At 38.2% G+C, this 21,866-nt stretch overlaps 2 protein-coding genes across 6 annotated transcripts in view; both read right to left on the bottom strand.

The window, feature by feature from the left end:
* The window catches only part of LOC121301712 (tropomyosin alpha-1 chain-like), a 43,547-nt gene extending 36,162 nt beyond the window's left edge, over window positions 1–7,385 (bottom strand). The window contains exons 1-2 of one of the 4 annotated variants that reach the window (XM_041231326.1): window positions 7,104–7,385; window positions 5,195–5,320 (exon numbers count right to left, since the gene is read on the bottom strand). In XM_041231326.1, the coding sequence (XP_041087260.1) occupies window positions 5,195–5,320; window positions 7,104–7,217 (240 nt within the window). In that variant the 5' untranslated portion in view covers window positions 7,218–7,385. The remainder of the gene's footprint in view (window positions 1–5,194; window positions 5,321–7,103) is intronic. The other 3 variants (XM_041231317.1, XM_041231310.1, XM_041231303.1) reach the window with 3 other exon arrangements.
* Window positions 7,386–13,128: 5,743 nt separating this feature from the next.
* Window positions 13,129–21,866, bottom strand: part of LOC121301648 (talin-1) — a 95,132-nt gene continuing 86,394 nt past the window's right edge. For both annotated transcript variants that reach the window (XM_041231216.1, XM_041231225.1), the window contains exons 56-58: window positions 21,541–21,723; window positions 13,831–13,956; window positions 13,129–13,506 (exon numbers count right to left, since the gene is read on the bottom strand). In XM_041231216.1, coding sequence (XP_041087150.1) covers window positions 13,375–13,506; window positions 13,831–13,956; window positions 21,541–21,723 — 441 coding nt within the window. In that variant the 3' untranslated portion in view covers window positions 13,129–13,374. The remainder of the gene's footprint in view (window positions 13,507–13,830; window positions 13,957–21,540; window positions 21,724–21,866) is intronic.

The following is a 21,866-nucleotide window of genomic DNA, read 5'->3' as shown; positions in this document are numbered from 1 at the left end:
AAGATGTTAACTCTCTTCTCCCCTTGTAACACTAATGTACGATATCTGATAACAGTTTAAGTACAGTTTAAGTACAAAAAGTATTTTTGTCACAAAGCTTTAACTTTATAAAAGTATAGAATACAGTTCACAACAAAACAAAATGTTGATCACTTTGCTTTATGTACTTTGCAAGTTGAGCCAGTGTTTGAAAAGCGTGAAGCACAAGCGTCTTTAGCCCAATGCTATCCTTTTTTTTTCTTTAATAAATTTGGAATCAGCAATTATTTTTCAGATTTTCTCCCCAATTTGAAATGCAAATTATTTTTAATTTCAACCCGGTCCACCACTGCCAACCCTGCACTGACTCGGGAGAGACAAAGATGGACACACGCGTCCTCCGAAATGTGCTCTGTCAGCTGTTCATTTCTTTTCACTCTGCAGGCCTGCCATGCAGCCACCTCTGAGCCACAGTGTCAGGGAAATGTTGCACTAGTGGACTGTGTGAGTGGATGGAATGCATCTGCTTTGGATGAAAAGCAGATTAAATAAATCACAGTACCCAATACAGTCACCAAAATAAATCCTGGTATGGAGTACAGGTGAGTACCAGTAGGATTTCACCCCTGGACATAGTTATTAACAATTAACATTCTGGCAAACAGCCAGGAGAAGTGCTGTGCTGACACATTAGTTCAACATTACTTGGTTGCATCAACATACTGCAACATGAGTTTGTGACCCAGCAGGCAGGTAGAAACACTTGCTGTCGATAAAAGATTTGAGTCTCGTACTGATGATCTCTCACGGTATCTGATGCTGAAGGGCTTTTCAATTCTAGAAGAAAATCTAGTGCTGACATATCCTATCACCCTTAAATGCACCCCCACCTTCCCAATGGGTACCCATGTCATACAACTCTAGAACACCCAGTTTGTTTATTACAGTTAACTGCCATTGTAGAACAAGGTCCAGACAATGGCAGACAATCCAGGATGGTGAGGGTTAAGCCAATGCTCAGTGCATAAATCAAAGCACATCATTAATTCACAGCCCAATAGCAGACCTAATAAGGTGTTTGTCCTTGACCTTGGTGTTTGAAGTGACTACACCTTAAAAAAGAAAGGACAGGACAGCAGCTAAGAAGTAAGCACTTTGTTTTTCAGGTCCATAATGTGCATGCAGGATATATATATATATTCGGTGCATATATCTTTTACCTAGCTATTCTGATCCTAGTCTTTAGTGGCTGGTTGTTAGGTTCCTAAATGTTGGATGCAGACCTTAAAATCTCACCTTTCACAAAGAGGAACAAATGTATCTTATTTATTTATTTATTTATAAACCCTAGCAATGCTCCACCTTTGAACTGCGGTTAACATTTATAGCAGTTTGTTACCTTACTAAGCAAGTTAAAATATGAAGAGTTCCTAAAAAAAACATGCAGTCACCTTCAGTTGTTGGTGAAAGAAGCTAGGTTTTATGAATAAGGTCCTAGGATGTATGCCAGTCTAGACAGGATGCCCTTTCAATAATCAGGATTGTGCAGCTCATTGCGAGTGTCTAACATTTTTGCCTGTGGAGGGTGACATGCAGGCCTCCATTTAAGGCAAGGAAAATGCTTACATCATCCCAGCTGTTGAGAAAGCAGCTTGGCTTGGCAGTACCGGGGCAGGATAGATCAGGGTGGAGAGAGTAGAGGAAGGCCCCAGTGGAAGGAGGAAAGGGCAGGGCTGGGAGGGCATGTGTGGAACCAATTATTACTATAGTATACTGGATTTAGTTAACTGATTGTATAACCATGTTGTATATTAATCTCTGCTTCAGCTGTCTCTCAGTCTGGAAACCCATTATAAGATTTGTTAGCATTTAAGATATTACCATTATAAGGCTGCCACCCAACTTCGTCCTACCAAACTGCATTCCTGGTAGACAAATTCACTTGGAACGTGAGTTATTAAATACTGTTGTCAGCTATAAGAAGCAAAAATATATGCTTTGGAAACATATGAAACCTTGTTTTCATGGTGTTCAGTACTGCTGTTCTGAATGGTTGAACAGCAGTCAAGATCTCTATGGATATATATATATATATATATATATATATATATATATATATATATATATATATATATATATATATATATATATATATATATATATGATCTTTTAATTATATTGTAGATTTATATTGAGTTTGGATCTGAACTTTGAACATACCAAGAGATGCAAACCAAGCTTTGTCCACTTTAAATTAAAATCTTCCCTACTGGGAAATATTGAATAGGTAGCCGATGAACCATGCAGGGACTAGCAGCACTTCAGCTGGCTCAATCACCAGCAATCCTCCAAGCTGATCCATTCAAAAGTGAATTAATACGAATAAGGGCCATATTAATATTGTCCAAATTACCATGGAAACTGGCAGTAAAAATCCCAATGTGGGTCACAGTACAAGCCAAGTAAAAAAATGACCTAATTTTATACAACAAAAAACAATGACTGTGGAAAACAAGTGTGCTGCTGTATAGTTTCCTGTGCATTTCCCTTCATGTTACAACAAATGCAGTCATTTTTTAATACATTCAATAATACAAAGATCATAAATGAATTCAATTATACCCCACACATGACATGCAGTTGTATGGCACTGGCACAGCTAAAATGAAGGATAGTGCAGCTGTAACAGATGTGTGGAGCTTGATTCAGTAAACAAGAACCCAGCTGCCCTCTGCCAAAATGATGTCAGCACCATTATCAATGCTGTTGTTTACAAAATTGCCAAATATTAAAAATAATGAATATTTAATTTTAGTGAAGGGCACCTATAATTTACTGTTAACATGGCTTAGCCGTTCATGAACCAAAGTCTCAATTTATCAAACAGTAAGATAAGGACGGAGAATTGCAACAATTAGCTCTCCTGCTATTTAGATCATACAAGTTGTCTGGTATAAAACATCAAGCCTCTAGGTGCTGACAAGAGTTATCTTATGTTTACAGATGCCAGCAGGGTGTTACTTTCTCTGCACAAGCTGTCAGAAGTGAGATCAGTTTCTATCCTCGTCCTTCTCTGAGATTAATGAGAGTGTCAAACGACAGCCACTCTCTGCTGTAGCAAGATACTTACTAAGTAAAAAAAAAAAAAAAAAAAAAAAGCCAGCAGCCCATAGAGTTTTCTAAACAGGCTCTGCTGGAAAACGCAGCGTTTCATTTATATAAATAGTATTCAGTTGGACATCAAAGGAGATTGTTGTGGTGTTTGGTCTGAGTTAAGGCCATATGAAAGTCAAGCAGGCAAGCGTTTTAGCTAAGGCCTTCCTCAGTGTGTTCAGCTGTTTTGTAGGAGTGATTTTCATACGCCAGAAATATTTTTTGTATGTATTTTTGGTCTGCTGTCATCTACCAACTGATATTGGTAAAAGAATCCACAGTTTAAATAAGTGCTGATTCACAGCTTGGTGTAAAGTTTTAATTCACTCTTAAAGTGTCAGTAGATTTAAGTGACATTTTCATATTTTTTCTAACTGTCCCGTTTGTGGTTGCAATTACTCAAACATTGTTTGATTTTTGTTTTCACTTTTAAATACAGTCTGGACATTTTAGCAGAGTTCTGGAGCTGATCCTCAGTACTAGTTGCCTGCCATAAACATTTGTTAGCAAAAGTGGTGCTGGCTACTTTTACTACAATAAAACTGGCCGATTTATCCTGTGTTACATATTGCAAGTAATCTAAACAGCAGCTCTGAACTTAGGTAAAAGGTAACAGAAAAACAACACCTGAGTAACTGCAATAAGAAAGAACCGCACAGAATGATTGTTCATACCATACAAGATAAGAGGGCAGTGAGAATGATCTAAATGCAATCTGAGCCGCTTACTTTCTAAGATGTGTTGCCATTCTTTATATGTTAACACCGGCCAGCCGCTTGTGAAGGTCTAATTTAGGCTGCATCATATCATACATTCTATTTCAGGGACAACAGCTCCTGTGTTTTGAGAGCTGTGTTTTGCCTGCTGTTCCTGACAATTAATCTTCAATTTGCTTACACAGTTTATTCTCATTACATCTGTATCTGTTTGGACAATGAAGCGGATTACAAGAGCCCAGACTTGCAAAGTCAGACGTGAAAGTGTGCATAAGATAAAAAATAACTGAGGACGTCATCATCCCTATTGCCATGAGCATCCTGATTCCCGGGGGAGCACTGGATTGTTTAGGAACAGCTCTGGTAATTAAAAGTCATAACATGTTGTTATTACCATATTCTTCTGAATGGGCACCACAATTTTATAGTTACTGGTTACATATTACAGTGTGTGTTGAAAAAGGCAACCACAGCTTTTCCTGAGAAAAATGTGGTGTTCTGTTGGTGAGGTATTTTACCCATGGTTCACAGGGTTAAATAACACATCCGTCTTTTTTAATTGAGTTAGCATGCGGTTCAATCAGTGAATGAATAGTGTCTATTTATATTCCTCAGTTACAGTTGAAATAATTGTATATTGATTTGTAGTGTTACTGTTGTTGCATGTGTATCCTAATCAGAAAAGCCTCACTCACTCAGTGTCTGTGTGAACACTTGCATAGGTAAGAGAATTATGAATATGTCATGAGGTTTATTATTTAGCGTAATATAGTTTTCATTTAATTCATACATTTTTATATGGTGTCTAACAATGTAACATATACATATATTGGAATCCAATTACATTTAAGCGATCTGCATGGGTGATTTGAAAGTAAATTTCCCACGTCAATGAGATGGACTTTTTTTTTTTGGTCAGGTCTCTCGTGCCCTCTAGTGGATGTATAGTAAATTACCTTACTTGACCACTGCACTTTGATATTCAGTTTTACCAGCACAAAATCAAAATCTAGCTTTTAATATAAGATTTTTTTTTTTTTTTTAATTAAATTTATGAATGATTTAACTATTCCTCCTGCACCCTCTAGTGGACTAATAAGGTAAGTGTACAGCATATTCTGTTTGTAAGTTTGTGTTTTAAAACTATATGATCCGACAGCAAAACGTTAAAAAAAAATGTTAAACAAAAGGCTTAAATAATGTGAGTTAAATTTAGCTAGAAAGCTGAAAGACGTAAAGAGAAACACGGTCAACACTACTTCAATAAAGCATGACATTTGAACCTTAGTTCAGTTAGACAGTCTCAGCTACTGCAGCAGCAATGGCTCGTTGGCAGCAATACTCACATCGGCAGCCTTCTTCTCCGCTTGTTCCAACTTCTCCTGGGCATCCTTCAGAGATTCGGAGTACTTATCCAGCTCGTCTTCCGTCCCTTTCAGCTTCTTCTGCAGCCCCTGCAGCTCCTCTTCCAGCTGCCCATACGGCGAACAAACATATTAGAGCCGTTTTGACTCTTAATTTCAGGTTGAAACAAAGATGCTCGCTGTAAGTCATTTCCCCACATATTGTGGTTTTCAGACAACTTGTGAACATACAACATTTAGATAGTCTACCTCAAGCCAGTGCGAATGGTGGCTGTAGGGGAGGCCGGGGCTGGTTGTCACACTTTTTACTCTTTATTATTTTCCTCGATCTGGTGCCATGCTGCGAGGTTCTGTTCCTCGTTATATTGAAGAATAACTCTTCACCTACAAACTGATGTTTTTTTTTAAATTTTATTTCAGCATAACTTTATTCCAAAAATGATATTTAGACTGTTGAAAATGCGCCGGTCACCTGTGACAACCAGCCCCATACTGGGGTTGGTCGTCACACCATATGGAACGTATGTTCTTGCTTTTACAGTAGACAATAATGCAACATTTTTTTTTTTTTTTTTTTTTTTTAATAACATAAAGTTTCTACTGTGCACAATGACAGAAAAAGTGGTATTTTTACTTTTTATGTGAACATAAAAAATACAGACCTATATATATTTGAAATGTTGATCCATGCTACAAAATAATACCACAGCCTCCACAGAACCAGAGGACAAACAGTAAATAATTTAAATAAGCATTACATGGTGACATATCCCACCTTTGGGTGTAAAAAAGTAGAACGAAAAAATATAAGACTTCTTCCTGTAGGATTTACATGTGACAACCAACCCCCAAAACTATGTGACAACCTGCCCCAACCAGACTTTACATGATCATTTAATTCTCTCAGTACTACTGGGAGAACCTACTGGTTTTGTTTTTACATCAAAAGATAGCCAGTATCTGGTTTAATTTAATTCTCTCAGTACTACTGGGAGAACCTACTGGTTTTGTTTTTACATCAAAAGATAGCCAGTATCTGGTTCTATTTAACATGGCCACCAGTTCAAACAAACTCCAATACTACTGAGAGTTATTTTAAAAAGGCTGTGGGTGGACGATTTTCTCAAATTTGGGTGAGGTAATTATTGAGTTATAGTTATGATGTATTATTCATATTTAACATTGCATACTGAACATATATCAATAGTCAAATCTGTAAATACAAAATTAGATCTATCAGAATCAATAGAATTCCATGACCTACGGATATACGTATTTACATCCCCAGAATGTAACTAAAAAACATTTAAATGTGTTATAAATAAAACAGACAGATGAACAGACGGATACATTCCTTCTTATATCCCTTTATTGATAATCTGGTCCAACTTCAATGCAAGTTAAAAGCCAATACAACTTAAAACATGCGAGTGTAAGCGAACGGATCCATCCACAGTATTCTGGAGATGTTAAGATTAATAGGGCACGTTGTGTTTTTTCTAAAATAAACTCCGTTAAACGAATACTTTTGGGATAAAGGTATAAATACATTTTTCATTTGTACCTGGAAGTTTTTTTCTTCTTCTAAATGTGTAATATGAAAAGAAAATATTGTGGTGGATTCTTTTTTTTTTAATGAATGGACTATGATGAGGCAATTAACAATATGTAATATTGAATATATTCAGGCCTGATTTATGTTCTCTTAAGTGGAATTTGTTTGCGGAAGGAAAATACAATTTTTATAAAGCCACAAAGATTTTTTTATAAATTTTTTCCGTTTTACAAAAAAAGTTACAGTCAATGCTTTGCGCTGTACCGACTAAATGACAGTCCATTGCTCAAACAAGTCGTGACCTTGACGAAGTTCATAACTATATTTTCTTCTTACCAGTTTGACCTTGTCCTCAGATACTTTTTTTTCGGTCTCGGATTGCTCAGCCCTGTCAATAGCATTCTCCTTGTCCAATTTCAGCATCTGCATTTTCTTCTTGATGGCATCCATGGCTGCTTATTTTCCGATTCTCTGTCTGACAGAAGAAAAGTGGTGGAGGAGCAACTGACTTTCAGAAGCGCACTGTTTCAGGGAGAGCAGACCGAACTGAAGTGAGAAACGCAAGTATGAACCGCCTGTTGAGATAAAACAGCACCTCTTGATTTGGTAAGAAGGAAGGCTGGAATTCTCTCTAAAGCAACCCAGGACTTTTTTTGGAAAGATCTGCTGAGTCGCCCCGATGTGGTAGTGACGTTAGCCTCTGGTGATTTGTTCTCCGGAATGCGGTGAGGAATTTTGTCCATCTTTGGGAGGCTCCGATTCTTTTAATGTTCTGCTGTCAATGGAATGGAACTTTGTCCTAAATATATCTCTGCAGGGAGGGTGTCTGAACATCCCATACACTGGGCACGGGAAAAGGTGCGTTATCCATTGCAATGTTTCTCTAATACAAATCCAACACACTATTTTTGTATTTACAGTACTAGTATTCCTCAGTTATTCTTTACGGTTTGTTACTTGATTGTTTTGAACTACTCATGTGGATGTTAGGTTTTATTGCCGTTCAGTGGGGAAAAAAGTGAAACACCCTTCTACACCCTTTACTGTAAACCTGTGCTAACATTCCTTAGCAGCTTTGTATTCAGTAAGAAAACACCAACCTCTGTTGTAATTCCCGACTATAGCTGGTCACCAAGACAATTTTACAAACCTTTACATTACATAGAAGAAAATAAAACTTTTTCTTTTTTTTAATCATTTAGACAGGCTGGTCTGATTTCTAGAACATAAAATACACTGGTCTTCAAATGTTGTTTTTGTGTGTGTGAAATAAACAGGTAGAAAAGAAGACATTTTGGCATTTTGCTTGCAGCTTGCTGAGTCCCGGCAGCTCACAAACAGCTGCTGCCATGTTCACTTTGACAACTGCGTACTGTGCATTCCGATAGGTTCCTTGCTCATGATTTATGACCTGCCTGTGCCTATATTGAACAAGAACCATGACTAGAGGTTATGTCAATAATGAGCGTTTATATACTGAGCATGAAAAGAAACGTATCACTTATATTTGAACATCAAAAGAAATGTATCACATATTTGAGCATCAAAAGAAACATATCCGTTATACTTGGATAAAATTCACTAGATGTGATCGAAAAATGGCAAACGCAGGCACAATGACTTTTTATTACGCTGATTAACAATTGACATCACGAATTTGCTGCAAAATGATCTGTCGATCTTGGGCAGGTGTTGTGACTCCCAGTTCGTGGCCTTTCATTGACAGTGTCTGGTTAAACCGTCTCGCCAGATTTGAAATCGCTGGCTGTGAGCACCCAAGACTGCGAACCACAGTACGCTGCCCTAGTCCAGCCTCCAACATGTCGATTGCACGAAGGCTCTGCTCTTAACAGATGTGGCTTTTTTTCCTGCGATTTTCTTTATTGATTTTATTCAAGCTTACACTTAAACAGATGAAATTACTCTATATCCAGTGTACAATCAACTGTCTCAGTAATTAGGTGATTAAGTGCATATGCTTCAGTCATAGTCACTCAAACGTGTCATGGTCAAGGATGAATGATCGAGTGATTAAAAAGAAACCAAAAACATTTCGTCAATGTCCGTCATTTATATACATTTTTTTTAAATTATTATTATAAATGTGGTATAATAGCGTAAGTTTCTTTTGATGCTCGGTATACATGAAGTGGCATGAAGTCGCTTCGCGAGGATCCACGCTTGCTGTGTGGCCAATCTAGCTGACAGAAGAGATTCATTTTGGCACTGGCAAGCCACAACGAGGGCCTATATTTACTATTAATTAAATATGTTAACATCAACGAGTGAGGCAATGCTAAATTATTTGAGTTGGCCTTTCAGAGCTTTAAAATGACCCATAGTTAAACTAACCTGTGATGTGCATAATAGCACCCCCTCTAAGCAATTTGTATTGTATTACTGTATTCATCACACTGCAATGGGTAGATATGAGCTACAGAATTTCTGCTAGTAGCCCAAGCCAAATCACTTTATACTAATCTTGTATATTTCGTAGTATTATTCTCATTATTTTAAGTTCATTTATATTTTAAACCAGAAGCAAGGGCAGTCAGAAGTGTTATTACAGTACATCAGAGCATGGTGTATTCATGTTACTCACATAATCAGCTGTTCATTTTTAAACAACACAATACTAATGTTTTAACTTAGGAAGAGTTCAGAAAACAATATTTGGTGGAATAACCCTGATTTTCAAGCACAGCTTTCATGCGTCTTGGCATGCTCTCCACCAGTCTTTCACATTGATGTTGGGTGACTTTATGCCACTCCTGGTGCAAAAATTCAAGCAGCTCGGCTTTGTTTGATGGCTTGTGACCATCTATCTTCCTCTTGATCACATTCCAGAGGTTTTCAATGGGGTTCAGGTCTGGAGATTGGGCTGGCCATGACAGGGTCTTGATCTGGTGGTCCTCCATCCACACCTTGATTGACCTGGCTGTGTGGCATGGAGCATTGTCCTGCTGGAAAAGGTGTGGATGGAGGACCACCAGATCAAGACCTGAACCCCATTGAAAACCTCTGGAATGTGATCAAGAGGAAGATGGATGGTCACAAGTCATCAAACAAAACCGAGCTGCTTGAATTTTTGTGCCAGGAGTGGGAGAAATGTTGCCAGTAGTTTATAGAATAAAACAAAAATGTTCATTTTACCCAAACACATACCTATAAATAGTAAAACCAGAGAAACTGATAATTTTGCAGTGGTCTCTTATTTTTTTCCAGAGCTATATATATATATATATATATATATATATATATATATATATATATATAGAGAGAGAGAGAGAGAGAGAGAGAGAGAGAGAGAGAGAGAGAGAGAGAGAGAGAGAGAGAGAGAGAGAGAGAGAGAGAGAGAGAGAGAGAGAGAGAATTTTATGAAATATTCAAAACAAAAAACCATGAACAGGTGCATTCAAAATACTTAAAATGGATTTTCGAGAAGCATGAAACATTTGAAGCATGTAGTTGTCAACACAACTTGTCGAATATAGTCGCCCCCAACTGTCTGTTCATGCTTACACATAACACTACAACAAAACAGCGGTGTCTCCTTTGCAGATTGATTAGTTACCTTTAACAATACATGGCTTTATTCGAACTGCTGTACAGAAGTGCCCTGGAAGTAGTGCCACAGGCCAGTGTTATGTGCAGAGTAGGGGTGCATGTTCTTTCTGTTTAGTTATTTCTTTACAGTTTGTCAAGATCAGTACTCTAATGGTTTGATTTGTCCTACCAAGGTAAAACACAGTTCAAAAATGTGGGAGGGCTCCCGAGTGGAGCATCCAGTAAAGGCACTCTGCGTGGAATGCAGGATGCGCCCTATAGCCTGGAGGTCACCGGTTCAGGTCCAGGCAATTCTACTGCTGGCCATGGATGGGAGTTCCCAGGGGGCGGCGCACAATTGGCTGAGCACTGCCTGGGTGGTGAGGGTCTAGGTCAGCCAGGGTGTCCTTGGATCACCGTGCACCAGCAACCCCTGTAGACTGACCGGGCACGTGTGGGCCTGCGTGTAAGCTACCCAGAGCTGCAAGGTCCTCCGACGCTGTAACTCTGAGGTGGCTGCATTGCAGCCCCGCAGAGTTTAAAGAAGCTGACGGCACACGTTTCGGAAGACACGTGTGTCCGTCTTTGTCTCTCCCAAGCGAGCACAGGGGCAGCGGTGAGCGGGGTTGAAATAAAATAGATTTGGACATTTCAAATTGGGGAGAAAATAAGAAAAATAATTGGCAAATCAAAAAAAAAAAAAACACTTTTTTTTTTTTTAATTGCACTGCAATAAACAAAATGCTAACAGCCCTTTGTGAAAACCAGATTTATTGAACATTAATACTTTCAAATAAACACACAAAAACTGTAAAGTTGGTATCACTTAACATTAATAAGCTTAGAGTATCAAAAAAAAGTGATATGAAAACAAAAAAAAACAGGCAACAACACAGCACATAGGGTAATGAAATAACCCTGCATTAATGATGTTAAACAGAGGCAATTAGAGTACAACAAAAATACAGGACCAATGTAATGCTGGCTCTCTATTTCAACAAGCCTGTTGCATCTCACAAAATTGCAAACAGAAGAATACAAAACGTAATAGATCTGTAAGAACAAAGGCAGAGGAGTTATGTGATCTTAATTAAGTTAAACATATTGATAAGTGCACTTAACGACTGACGAAAGTTAATAATTACATAATCTTTTGAAAATACATATGCAGGCACTTTTTTGATGCATTGATATGTTGAAGAAACAAAACACTGAGGCTGAAAAATATACTTAAGAAAAAGAAATATTTAGGAGATTCAGGCAGTATTAGCAAAGTAGGCAAACCTCAAGTGAGTTGTTTTCTTGGGGGGAGGGCAGGGTGATAGGCAAAGGGACTCACTTGGTGTTTGTTTTTTTATGAGCAAGAACAATTGTGAACAGGATTACAAACACGGGTTTCCCTGCTAAAGTTTAGAATTTAATACAAAATTGCCTGTAATGCTAGATTGGCAAAAGGTGCTGAAACTAATACAGCTTTGAATGAGCATGACAAATGTTCCTCAAGACACTGTTAAGTTGAGGGAACACGAAGGCCTGGAATTTGTTTTCAGAAAACTAAGTTTCAGGACACTGCATGGCACACTAGAGGAGACTTGGGGTTTGATACAGCAAAGTTGCCTCAAACTAGGTCTCCCTGTCTAATGGAACAAGGGTTCAAGCCACTGTTTCTGAAAAAGTGGCTTTGTGTTCCCTCAGCTTTAAGACTCATGTTTCAAAGTCAAAACTCGTTCAATACATACAAAAAAATAAAATCCTTAAAATATGGGCTGTTTTTCTAAGGTTCCCGAACTAAAAAGCTTAAATGTGGAATACAGTACGTATATCTTAAATATATTGGTGAAGAGTACAGAAAAAAAATCTATCGACAAAAGCCCCAGTGTTGATACAAAGATTTTTTATTATTATTATTATTAGATTATGATTATTACTATTTAAACCATTATTCGGTACATAAAATGAAAAATTAACCTTTTCTATTGTGTGATCATTTCTCAAAAGCACATTCTCACATTAAGGCCCAGAACTGACAAAGGCAAGTGCATCCAATTCCAGGCACTTTATATTAAAAGCAAAAAAAAAACCACTACAAATGCTTCATAACAATATTTAGACATGAATTTTATGGATATGGTTACTTTAATAGCACACTGTTTTTCATAGTTTTTCTGATGATATGTATACATTTAGTTTATTAATTTATGTATAAAAAACTGTAGCCCTGCAGCATTGCATTCTAACATTCACCAAGTCTGTTAGAGCCACGAGGCTAAAGGTTGACTGAGAAACTTCCTGCTCATCCCAAAGCCATTTAACCCCTGACTTCTTTGGAATACTCATACATATATATAATGACTCTTATAAAGCACTTTTTCATTCTTTCATTACCTGTTACCTAATTTACGAGCTGCAATGCTCTTTTGGTCGAGCAGGTGGAGCCACAGGCAACACATCTTGCACAGCGTGGCACACTGCAGTTCATAATTTAGCTAAGGAAAAGTGTAAGCTATAAACCTGTATATGTTGCATCCGTTACAAATATATTAGTTATAGTTATAGTATAATAAAAGCTTTACAAGCAAACAAGTGCACTGTATTATATCAAAAAAATGAAAGCCAGTGCCACAAAAATAGCACATGCAAACAAAGAAGAAACACGATCAATAACATGTTTGATTAATCTAAGGAGCCAGTTGAATTTATATTATATAATATATATTATATATATATCTATATTATATATATATATATATTATATATATATAATATATATATATATATATATATATAGTTCCAATTGTCTAGTGTCACATAACAGATCAGGTGTAAATCAGCAATGCGCAAAAAAAAAAAAAAAATCCAACGTTTTACCTAACAACTTTCAACTAAATGTAAAAATAGACATCTCTCTTAATGTTGACCTATTTTAAAGCAATCAATCTGTTCATATACCCTGCTATAGTCCAAATGTACTGATGATATTCTACTTTGTTTCACAGCCCATGGGGACTGAATAAGATTGTATTTCTTTAAATATATAACTATATCCGGATGGTGCAGGTCGTTAATTTTGTTCATCCTCTCGAAGCTCAGTGGGCAGGAACTTGTACTGCTGTTGCCTGATCGTTGCCAGCTTCTTCCGAGCTTCCTCCAGCTCCCTCTCCTTCCGCAGCATCTCTTCCTGGGCTGCAATAATCTGGAAAAGACAGGCAGGTGTACGTTTTCATTCCATCACTGAAGACAGGTATTACAAAGCTGTCCATAGTTCTGGAGCACCTCGGCATGATAGCCTTTGACATTTCCATTTGAAATTGGTCTGGCGCCTCTCAATGTTAAAATCGACAAACATCTGTACTTCCGAGGGATCTACACAAAAACATCTGGAGAGAAAATCCACACATCCTACCTGCAGAGATTTGTTTATCAAGTGTACATACGTAGGGATTGACAGCACTGCTTGTCGACACTATTACTCTCCAGTTGATATAAGAAATGTCAACTACCATCAGTCTCCACCCACCTGAGCAATTCCGCCAACCATCTTGCTCTTCACCACCACGGTTTCATCGTCGTGTGCATCGAATGCTGCTTTCTGTGCCGCCTTCACCAGGTTATCAGAAGCTCTCTTTACAGCATTACCAGCAGCCTGAATAGCAAAAAGACTGATTCAGTTAATCAACATCGAGGAAGCACTGTAAATTCATATGGCTGCATAGCTTAGAACTGGATTGTTTTCTGGACTAGACAAACTGCAAAGGAATGAGTTAATAAACATCAGAAACCACAGAACGTTCATCCACCAATCAGACAGCCCTGTTGCAGGGTATTATCACAAAGCAGTCGACTGTAGAACTTTCAGATGGAACACCTCGCTTAAAAAAGCAAAATGGAAGCAAAGCAAAACAATGAAAAGATAAATACACCTGTAAATGGACATTTAAAATACTTAAAATAACTAAACATTAAAACCGCGATTGTCAGGCGTTATCTTGTCAGTCAAACTTGTCTGGATAGTATCTCTTATTTTCCCCAAGTCAGTACCAGACGGCAATGTAACACACAAGTCTCCAATCAGGGTTATATTGCTTAATTTTGCATGTTGTACATGCCATTTGTTAACAAAAGAGGAAGCCTCAACCTGGCAGGTTTCATTGGTGTGTTGTCTGATTTTCCACAGGAGCCACACACAGTTCCAATATATCTGACAGTTTTTTTATTTTTTATTTTTAATTTACTTTTTGTTTTTTATCATAAATCATTAGTTAATACAGTCCTCTGCAAAGGGAATGCAGCACAATGCCAATCCAGACAGCGAACCAAAACAGACGTGTCTGTGCACTCCAGCATAGCTTTAAATGGTAAGGTAGGATGGAGGAGAAACTGGCTCACCCATGATTCATTAGCAAAAAACACAAACACAATTAATCTTTGAGGCCCATTTGGCAGAGTTTTAGATTGTGTGTTTATTGCCTTTAGAGGATTTTAAAATCGAGAGAGGGCCGTGTGGTTACGAAGCGAGAACTGGAACAGGGATTCAAGGCTGTTATTTAGAGTTGGGCGTCATCAGCACATGCTTAAATGCCAGAGCTCTGCTGGTCCCTGACTGACACCACACAGTGGGCCCTACACACAAAGTTTGGGAATTACTTCAATGTTTTGATTAAATCAAGTTTGCTACACTTTGAAGACTATTCAAGCCTGCTGTCATGCATAGAATTTTACTTAATACAAAATTGACTTTGAATAACCTCACAAAGGTTATCATGAGGCAATATTTGTGGCAATAGCCAAGTCCTTATAACGTGATCAGACTCCACCATAGCATCAGTTCACCATAGGGACTGAACTGAATATTCACCTTGGTTTGCAGATAATTGAAACTTTCAGTATTAATGGAAATGTATCCATGTGCCCCTTCGGTTAAGCAGCTCTATCTAAGCCATATGCCCTTGTCCTTCTTATCCACTTGTCCCCCTCTTCCGAACACCCGACAGTTCAATCCCACAATGACTGCACTGCAGTCTGTCCCACTGCCCTTGAGATGTGGCAGGTATGGATGTGGAAGGAACAGCTTACTTAAATAAACTTCTAATTACGAACCATCTTCTCATGAGAACATTCTTATTCAAAAGAACATTGGAGGTGAAAAAAAAGACATTATTTAATCTGTAGCTTCATCTACAGTTTAGTATCTAGGGTTAAGATTTCAATGGAATGCAGAGGCGGAGAATTAGAATCACTTGGCAGGTTTTTTATATAAATTTGCAGTTAACAGCTGCTGGCACTTGGTTTGAGTCACAGCTGATGGGGTGAGGGATTAGTTTAAATGTCACAGCAGTGTTGTGTATGGGTTTCATTTCTATTTGAAAAGTAGGTTAAAAGATAACACTGTTTCGCCAGCATTTTAATATCAAAATTTACATACGCTATCATATGCTTCCTCGTTGTTTGGATAGCATACACACCGATCGGCACAACCTGACAAACCATGGCAGAGGTAAGTTTACTTGACAATGTACTGAGCAACACTAACCTTGCAAAACATGTTAAATCTGGGACTTAAGAGACAGCATGGCAATTCCATCAATGAGTAACCTCTTGCTTAAGTCATCACAATATCAAACAAAGGCAAGCACAGCACTTTGAAGTCCACACATGTGTGTATCTGGATTACCCAAAATCTTTGGGTTTCCAAAATCTTCCGAACAAACAACTTACTAGTGTAAAAAACATTTTGTAAGCAATAAGGCACGACAGGGTGTGGGATATTCTCTAATATCCACTCGCCCCAGATGCATTATAAGTCACAAGGCGAAGCAGAGTGGCTTTAACTGCCCGGGGCGTGTGGATATTAGAGTATATCCCACACCCTGAAGTGCCTTATTGCGCTTATAAAATGGATGAAACAATATTACAAAAAACCCTCAAAAAACGTAAAAACATGTTTTATCAAAAAAAGTTATTTTTATTAAATATCCTTCCATCTCTGCCTGAACTTAAAAAAAATAGTCCCTTAAAACATAAAAAAATAAAACCAAAAATGCATTAATTAAAAAATAATTTCAGATGTTGAATTGAACATTGCCATTGAAGTGCAGTTTTGATTCGTTACACTTCTTGTAATTCTTGGTTTATTCATTACATTTTAAGGTAAAATATTATGCCCATTTTCATCATGACACAGCACAAATGAGTCTGCCTTTAAATCACGCAGCACAAGTAAGACTGCCTTTATTTTTAATGACACAACCCTTCCTCAAGACCTGCAATAGGATCAGGTGAGAGTGCGTTTTTTTTTTTTTTTTTTTTTTTTAATAATCCTTTGTTATCCGGGGTTAGTAACAGGAGCTATCCATACCAGATTTGTGCTACAGCTTCACAGTGGCAAGAAAGACGTTATTTGCATGGAATACCCGGTTACTTATCAAACTGACTGCAATTTACAGCTTGGTAATGTGGAGAACTACTGGGCCAGTGTTAAGAAATAATTTCAAACAATGCAAGGCACAGCAGAAGACATGATACCATGGTACCTGGACACATTTAAAAGGTATGGCAGGAACCACCGAGATTCATTTATAAATGTTCAGCATCAGATCACACAACAGCGAAGGGGGTGGGTCCAGTGGCAGCAAGCAGACCGAAGAACGGACAGCGGGAGCAACGGCAACAAAACATCTTTTAACCCCAGTCTCTTTTGGGATAGTGAAACACCATAGTTCAGGGAGAAGGAACAGAGTGATCAGAATGGCGAGTATTGAATTTATTTGAATACTTTTGCTTTTTTTTTCAATACTTTAATTAGTCATTGGCGTCCGATTCAGATTCATTCAATATCTCATGAACACTTCGGTTTCCCAAAAGTTCAACATTTACATAAATCTCATTGGTCATGTTTATTGCGATAAATTCCAATATGTCTGCCGTTTCTGTTTTTAAATTCTAGGTGTATTGATTATCCGCCAGTGATTTGCCCGTTTTTGAAAAAAGTGCCGACCCATGGTGATATGCTGTAATAGCAACACCCCCATGTGACCTACTTTGACAAATCAGGATAGAGTATTTAAAATACCCATTTTATAAATTGTATTAATGCATTGGTACATTCTATACACAGCCTTCATTTAATACGTTTCTGTAATGATTTTTTTTCATTAATGCACAATTAGGTGGGACATTTTTTCCCTTCAACTGGCATATCATTTATTTCACAAATTAAAACTCAGTAGCCTTGTACTGTACTAACGGTCACCTGATCTTACCAGCCAGTAAAAGCCTGAAACAAAAGGGGCAGTTTATTAAGCGGACACCAATGTTCGCTTCCTTTGGTGAAGAGTTAATTCAGGTATCACTGTATCAGAAAAATTAACCAATTTTTAAACATAAAGCAAAAATGTTATCAACAAACATATTTGCTGCATTAAGTACAAACCCTTTCACCGACATATACCAAATATCCTGCAATTAACATGAATGCTAACTACAGAGAATGACCCCCTTGTCTGGTGTTATTATGAAATTATTATGACTTATTTTTATTTTTAAGCAATACCCTACCAGTGCTGCAGTGGTGTGAATAAATTATTCCTTTAAGATACAAAAAAAAATTGCTTTCATGTTTAGTGCTGTCTAATCATAACAAACTGTATATTCAAGACTGCAGTTTTTAGCTCCAGGAGCCTGCTGCTGCCGTCTACTACGTGAATGAAATAAATGAAACTGTATCACAGATAAAAGGGTCACGATAACCTACCCTAAATATAGAGCTCAATCTAGTCCAGCAGTGACAGCTGTACTCGCAGGGATGTCAATATGAAACACTAGAAACTCAAAACTCACACTTCCCTTCCTTGTAGCCCTATTTTTGGATGCTACTTAACCTTGTACTTTATGAGGCTTACTGTGAAACAAGAGCCCAGCATGAAATAAGGTCAAGTAAAGCAATGTGCTTGGATGGGTAGTTATAGTACCGGTTAGGAACCACTTCAAATTAAGCACAAAACAATTCATTATTTGGACGCATTCTCAAGCGGACATCTTCAAGCAGTGTTAGAAATGTAGCCCCTGCCAAACTAGCTAGCATTGGAAATACTAGCTCCTCCACGGAACAATGAGGTACAGAATTACAGGGTGTTCCAATGCACATTTATTTTCCAGACACTAGCTGTGCGTAGACAGGGGGTTCTCCTATTTCAATGTGTAGAGCCAGTAAAAAATATAACAGCGTGACATCTTGTGTTCAGCAGAACAGCAGTTTACGAAACCAGAAAACAGCTCTGAATGCTGTAGGTTTTATTTTTACTAAAACATTTTTATTGAAAACCCGGACTTATTGGTCACATGTTTCTGGCAATTCCCAGGCAGGTTATGCAGGCGCACACATATTATTTTCAGTTGGTAACTCAAATCCTTTGTATTTCTTTTTTTATAAATCTGAAGTGTTCGAATTTGAATGCAAGTTGTGCCTTTTGTTTATCTATTACGCACAACAGTATTTTTAGTCAATGCATCGATTATCGTTGATAAATGCCTGTACGATAATCGAATAAGAAATGATGTTGCCGACTGCACCACTAATTTATATATATATATATATATTATATATATATATATATATATATAATATATATATATATATATATATATATATACACACACACACACACACACACACACAAAACATTAGGAACACCTGCTCTTTCCATGAAATAGACTGAAGAGGTGAATCCAGGTGAAAGTTATGATCCCTTATTGATGTAACCTGTTAAATCCACTTCAATCAGTGTAGATGAAGGGGAGACAGGTTAAAGAAGGATTTTTAAGCCTTGACACAATTGAGGAATGGATTGTGTATGTGTTATTCAAAGGGTAAATGGGCAAGACAAAAGATTTCAGTAACTTTGAACGGCGTATGGTAGTTGGTGCCAGGCGCGCCGGTTCGAGTGTGTCAAGAACTGCAACGCTGCTGGGTTTTTCACGCTCAACAGTTTCCCATGTGTAACAAGGATGGTCCACCACCCAAAGGACATCCAGCCAATGGCAGGCCAGTGCTCGAAAACAGCTCATTGATGAAAGAGGCCAATGGAGGCTGACACTAATTGTGCAGAGCAACAGACAGGCCACAGTTAGTCAACTGACAGTCCAGTACAACATTGGTGCCAAAAGTCCCATAAAAGAATGCACAACTCGTCGTACCTTGACACGAATGGAGTATGGCAGCCGACGACCTAACAGAGTTCCACTTCTTTCAGCAAAACACAAGAAACTGCGGTTGCAGTGGGCTAAGGAACGAAAACACTGGACACTGGAGGATTGGAAAAACATTGCCTGGTCTGATGAATCCCAGTTCCTGCTGTTTCATGCTGATGGGAGGACTAAGGTATGGAGAAAACCACATGAGTACATGCATCCATCATGCCGCGTGTCAAAATTGCCGGCCGGACCAATGGATTTTTTCAGCAGGATAATGCCCCATGCCACAAAGATAGGACTGTCCAGGAATGGTTCCACGAACATGGCAGTGAATTCAGCTTACTGCAGTGGCCTGCCCAGTCACCAGATCTCCAATTGAGCATGGAACAAGCTATTCGGACTACCACCCAACTTGAAACAACTGTGGGAAGCACTGGAGTCAACATGGGCCAGCATCCCTGTGGAATGCATTGCCAACGAATTAAGGCTGTTCTGAGGGCAAAAGGGGGTGCAACTCAATATTAGGAACATGTTCCTAATGTTTTGTACACTCATATATATATGGAGCTGGAGAAGGATACATGAAGATTTCCAAGCATCTGGGTATCCCAATTTGAACTACTGTTTCTATTATCAAGCAGTACAAGACTCACGGGATTGTCATAACACTCCTTCGGTCTGACAGAAAGATGATTCTTTCACCAATAACAAATAGATGAATTGTAAGGAAGGTTAATAACAAACTGAGATTGGCTGCCAAAGATATTCAAAGTTAATTGTCTGCAAGTGGCACTGGGGTTTCCATTTCAATCACAGGTCAAGTATTGCATGATGAAGGTCTCAATGGTCACAGGCCAAGGAAAAAGTCACTCTTAAGAAAACATCAAAAGGACAATCGCTAAAAGGTTTGCAAAATGGCATTTGAATGATGGATGTGAGTTCTGGTCAAAGGTTTTGTGGAGTGATGAAAGAAATAAATAAAAAAACAACCACGAGCTATCTGGTCATGCTGATAGTCGTTACGTTTGGAGAAAGTTTGGTGAGGCGTACAAAGAAAAGAAGTGGTATTATCCTTCTATGGGGCTGTTTTTCCTCTAATGGCAATACATGGTAAAATGGATTCCATAGCATATCAAAAGATATTGGCCATCATCTGAAACCCTCCAGTACAAAACTTGGTTTAAAGTGCAACTGCACGTTCCAACACAACAACGATCCAAAGCACACATCTACTTTAAAATGGTTAAAAGAAGAATAAAATCAAGGTTCTGGAATGGCCTAGTCAAAGTCCTGATCTAAATCCAACTGAGAATCTTTGGTATGGAGTTGAAGAAGGCTGTGCACAAGTGAAGTCGGAATTTGAATGAACTGGAAGAATTTTGTCTTGAAGAATGGTCAAAAATCACTAAAGAATCATGCCAAAAGCGCATTGACAAATATCCTAATCGTTTAAAAGAGGTTATTATTGCTAAAAGGTGCCTCAACTAGCTATTAATTTCATTTCCTTTGTCAGGGTATGACTACTTTTGAATTAGCATTTTTGGAGTTTTGCAAAAAAAATGCTGCAATAAATAATTGTAGACATCTATTTCTTGTTCATTCACAAAAGCAAAACTTTTGGTACAAAAGATTTTTCCTAAAATTCTTTGTTATTGAGAGATTTCTAGAAATTATACATTTCGATTGAGATATGTAAACTTTTGACTACAACTGTGTGTGTGTATGTACCGGTATGTGTTTATGTATGTGTTTATGTATGTATAAACACACACACACACACACACAAAACAGAACACTTGGTTCCTGTGGAATTATTGGACGCCGACGTATGAGATGATTTCCAAATCAGATAATTAGTAGATTGAAAATTAAGGAAAGGCACTGCGTGCATTAAGTAACTAAGCCACTCGGAGCAGCTCAGTGAAAGAACACACTGAACGAATGCTCAGTTCCACTCCTCCTGAGCAGCTCAGAGCGTATTTCATCTGTGAGCCGAGTGATCGTGTATAACCGGGCATGTAAGAAAGACATTCTTTACCTGAAGCCTCTTCATGGTCTGGGAGTCCTGGTCCGCCTTCACCTTACAGGCCACCAGGAGCTGAGCTGTGGACGCTGCCACCTGCTTGGCAGATGAGATGAGTTTTTCCTCGCTAGCGTGGCCCTGCACAGCCGAGTTAGCTGCCTCGCAAAGGTTGCTGGTAGCTGCTGCAACCATTCGGGCCTGAAGAAGAAAGGTGATGTAATGCTGGGTCAGCCTTTGTCAGAAGAACATCATATAAACCTTACCTGCACAGTTGAAGCAAATTCATATTTGTTCATTTTAGTTTAATGTCCCAATCAACCTGTTACACTAAGCTTTTAGAC

The sequence above is a fragment of the Polyodon spathula genome, chromosome 2 (genome assembly GCF_017654505.1).
Source record: "Polyodon spathula isolate WHYD16114869_AA chromosome 2, ASM1765450v1, whole genome shotgun sequence".
In the NCBI taxonomy this organism is placed as follows: Eukaryota; Metazoa; Chordata; class Actinopteri; order Acipenseriformes; family Polyodontidae; genus Polyodon; species Polyodon spathula.
This window is presented reverse-complemented; position numbering and strand designations above follow the sequence as displayed.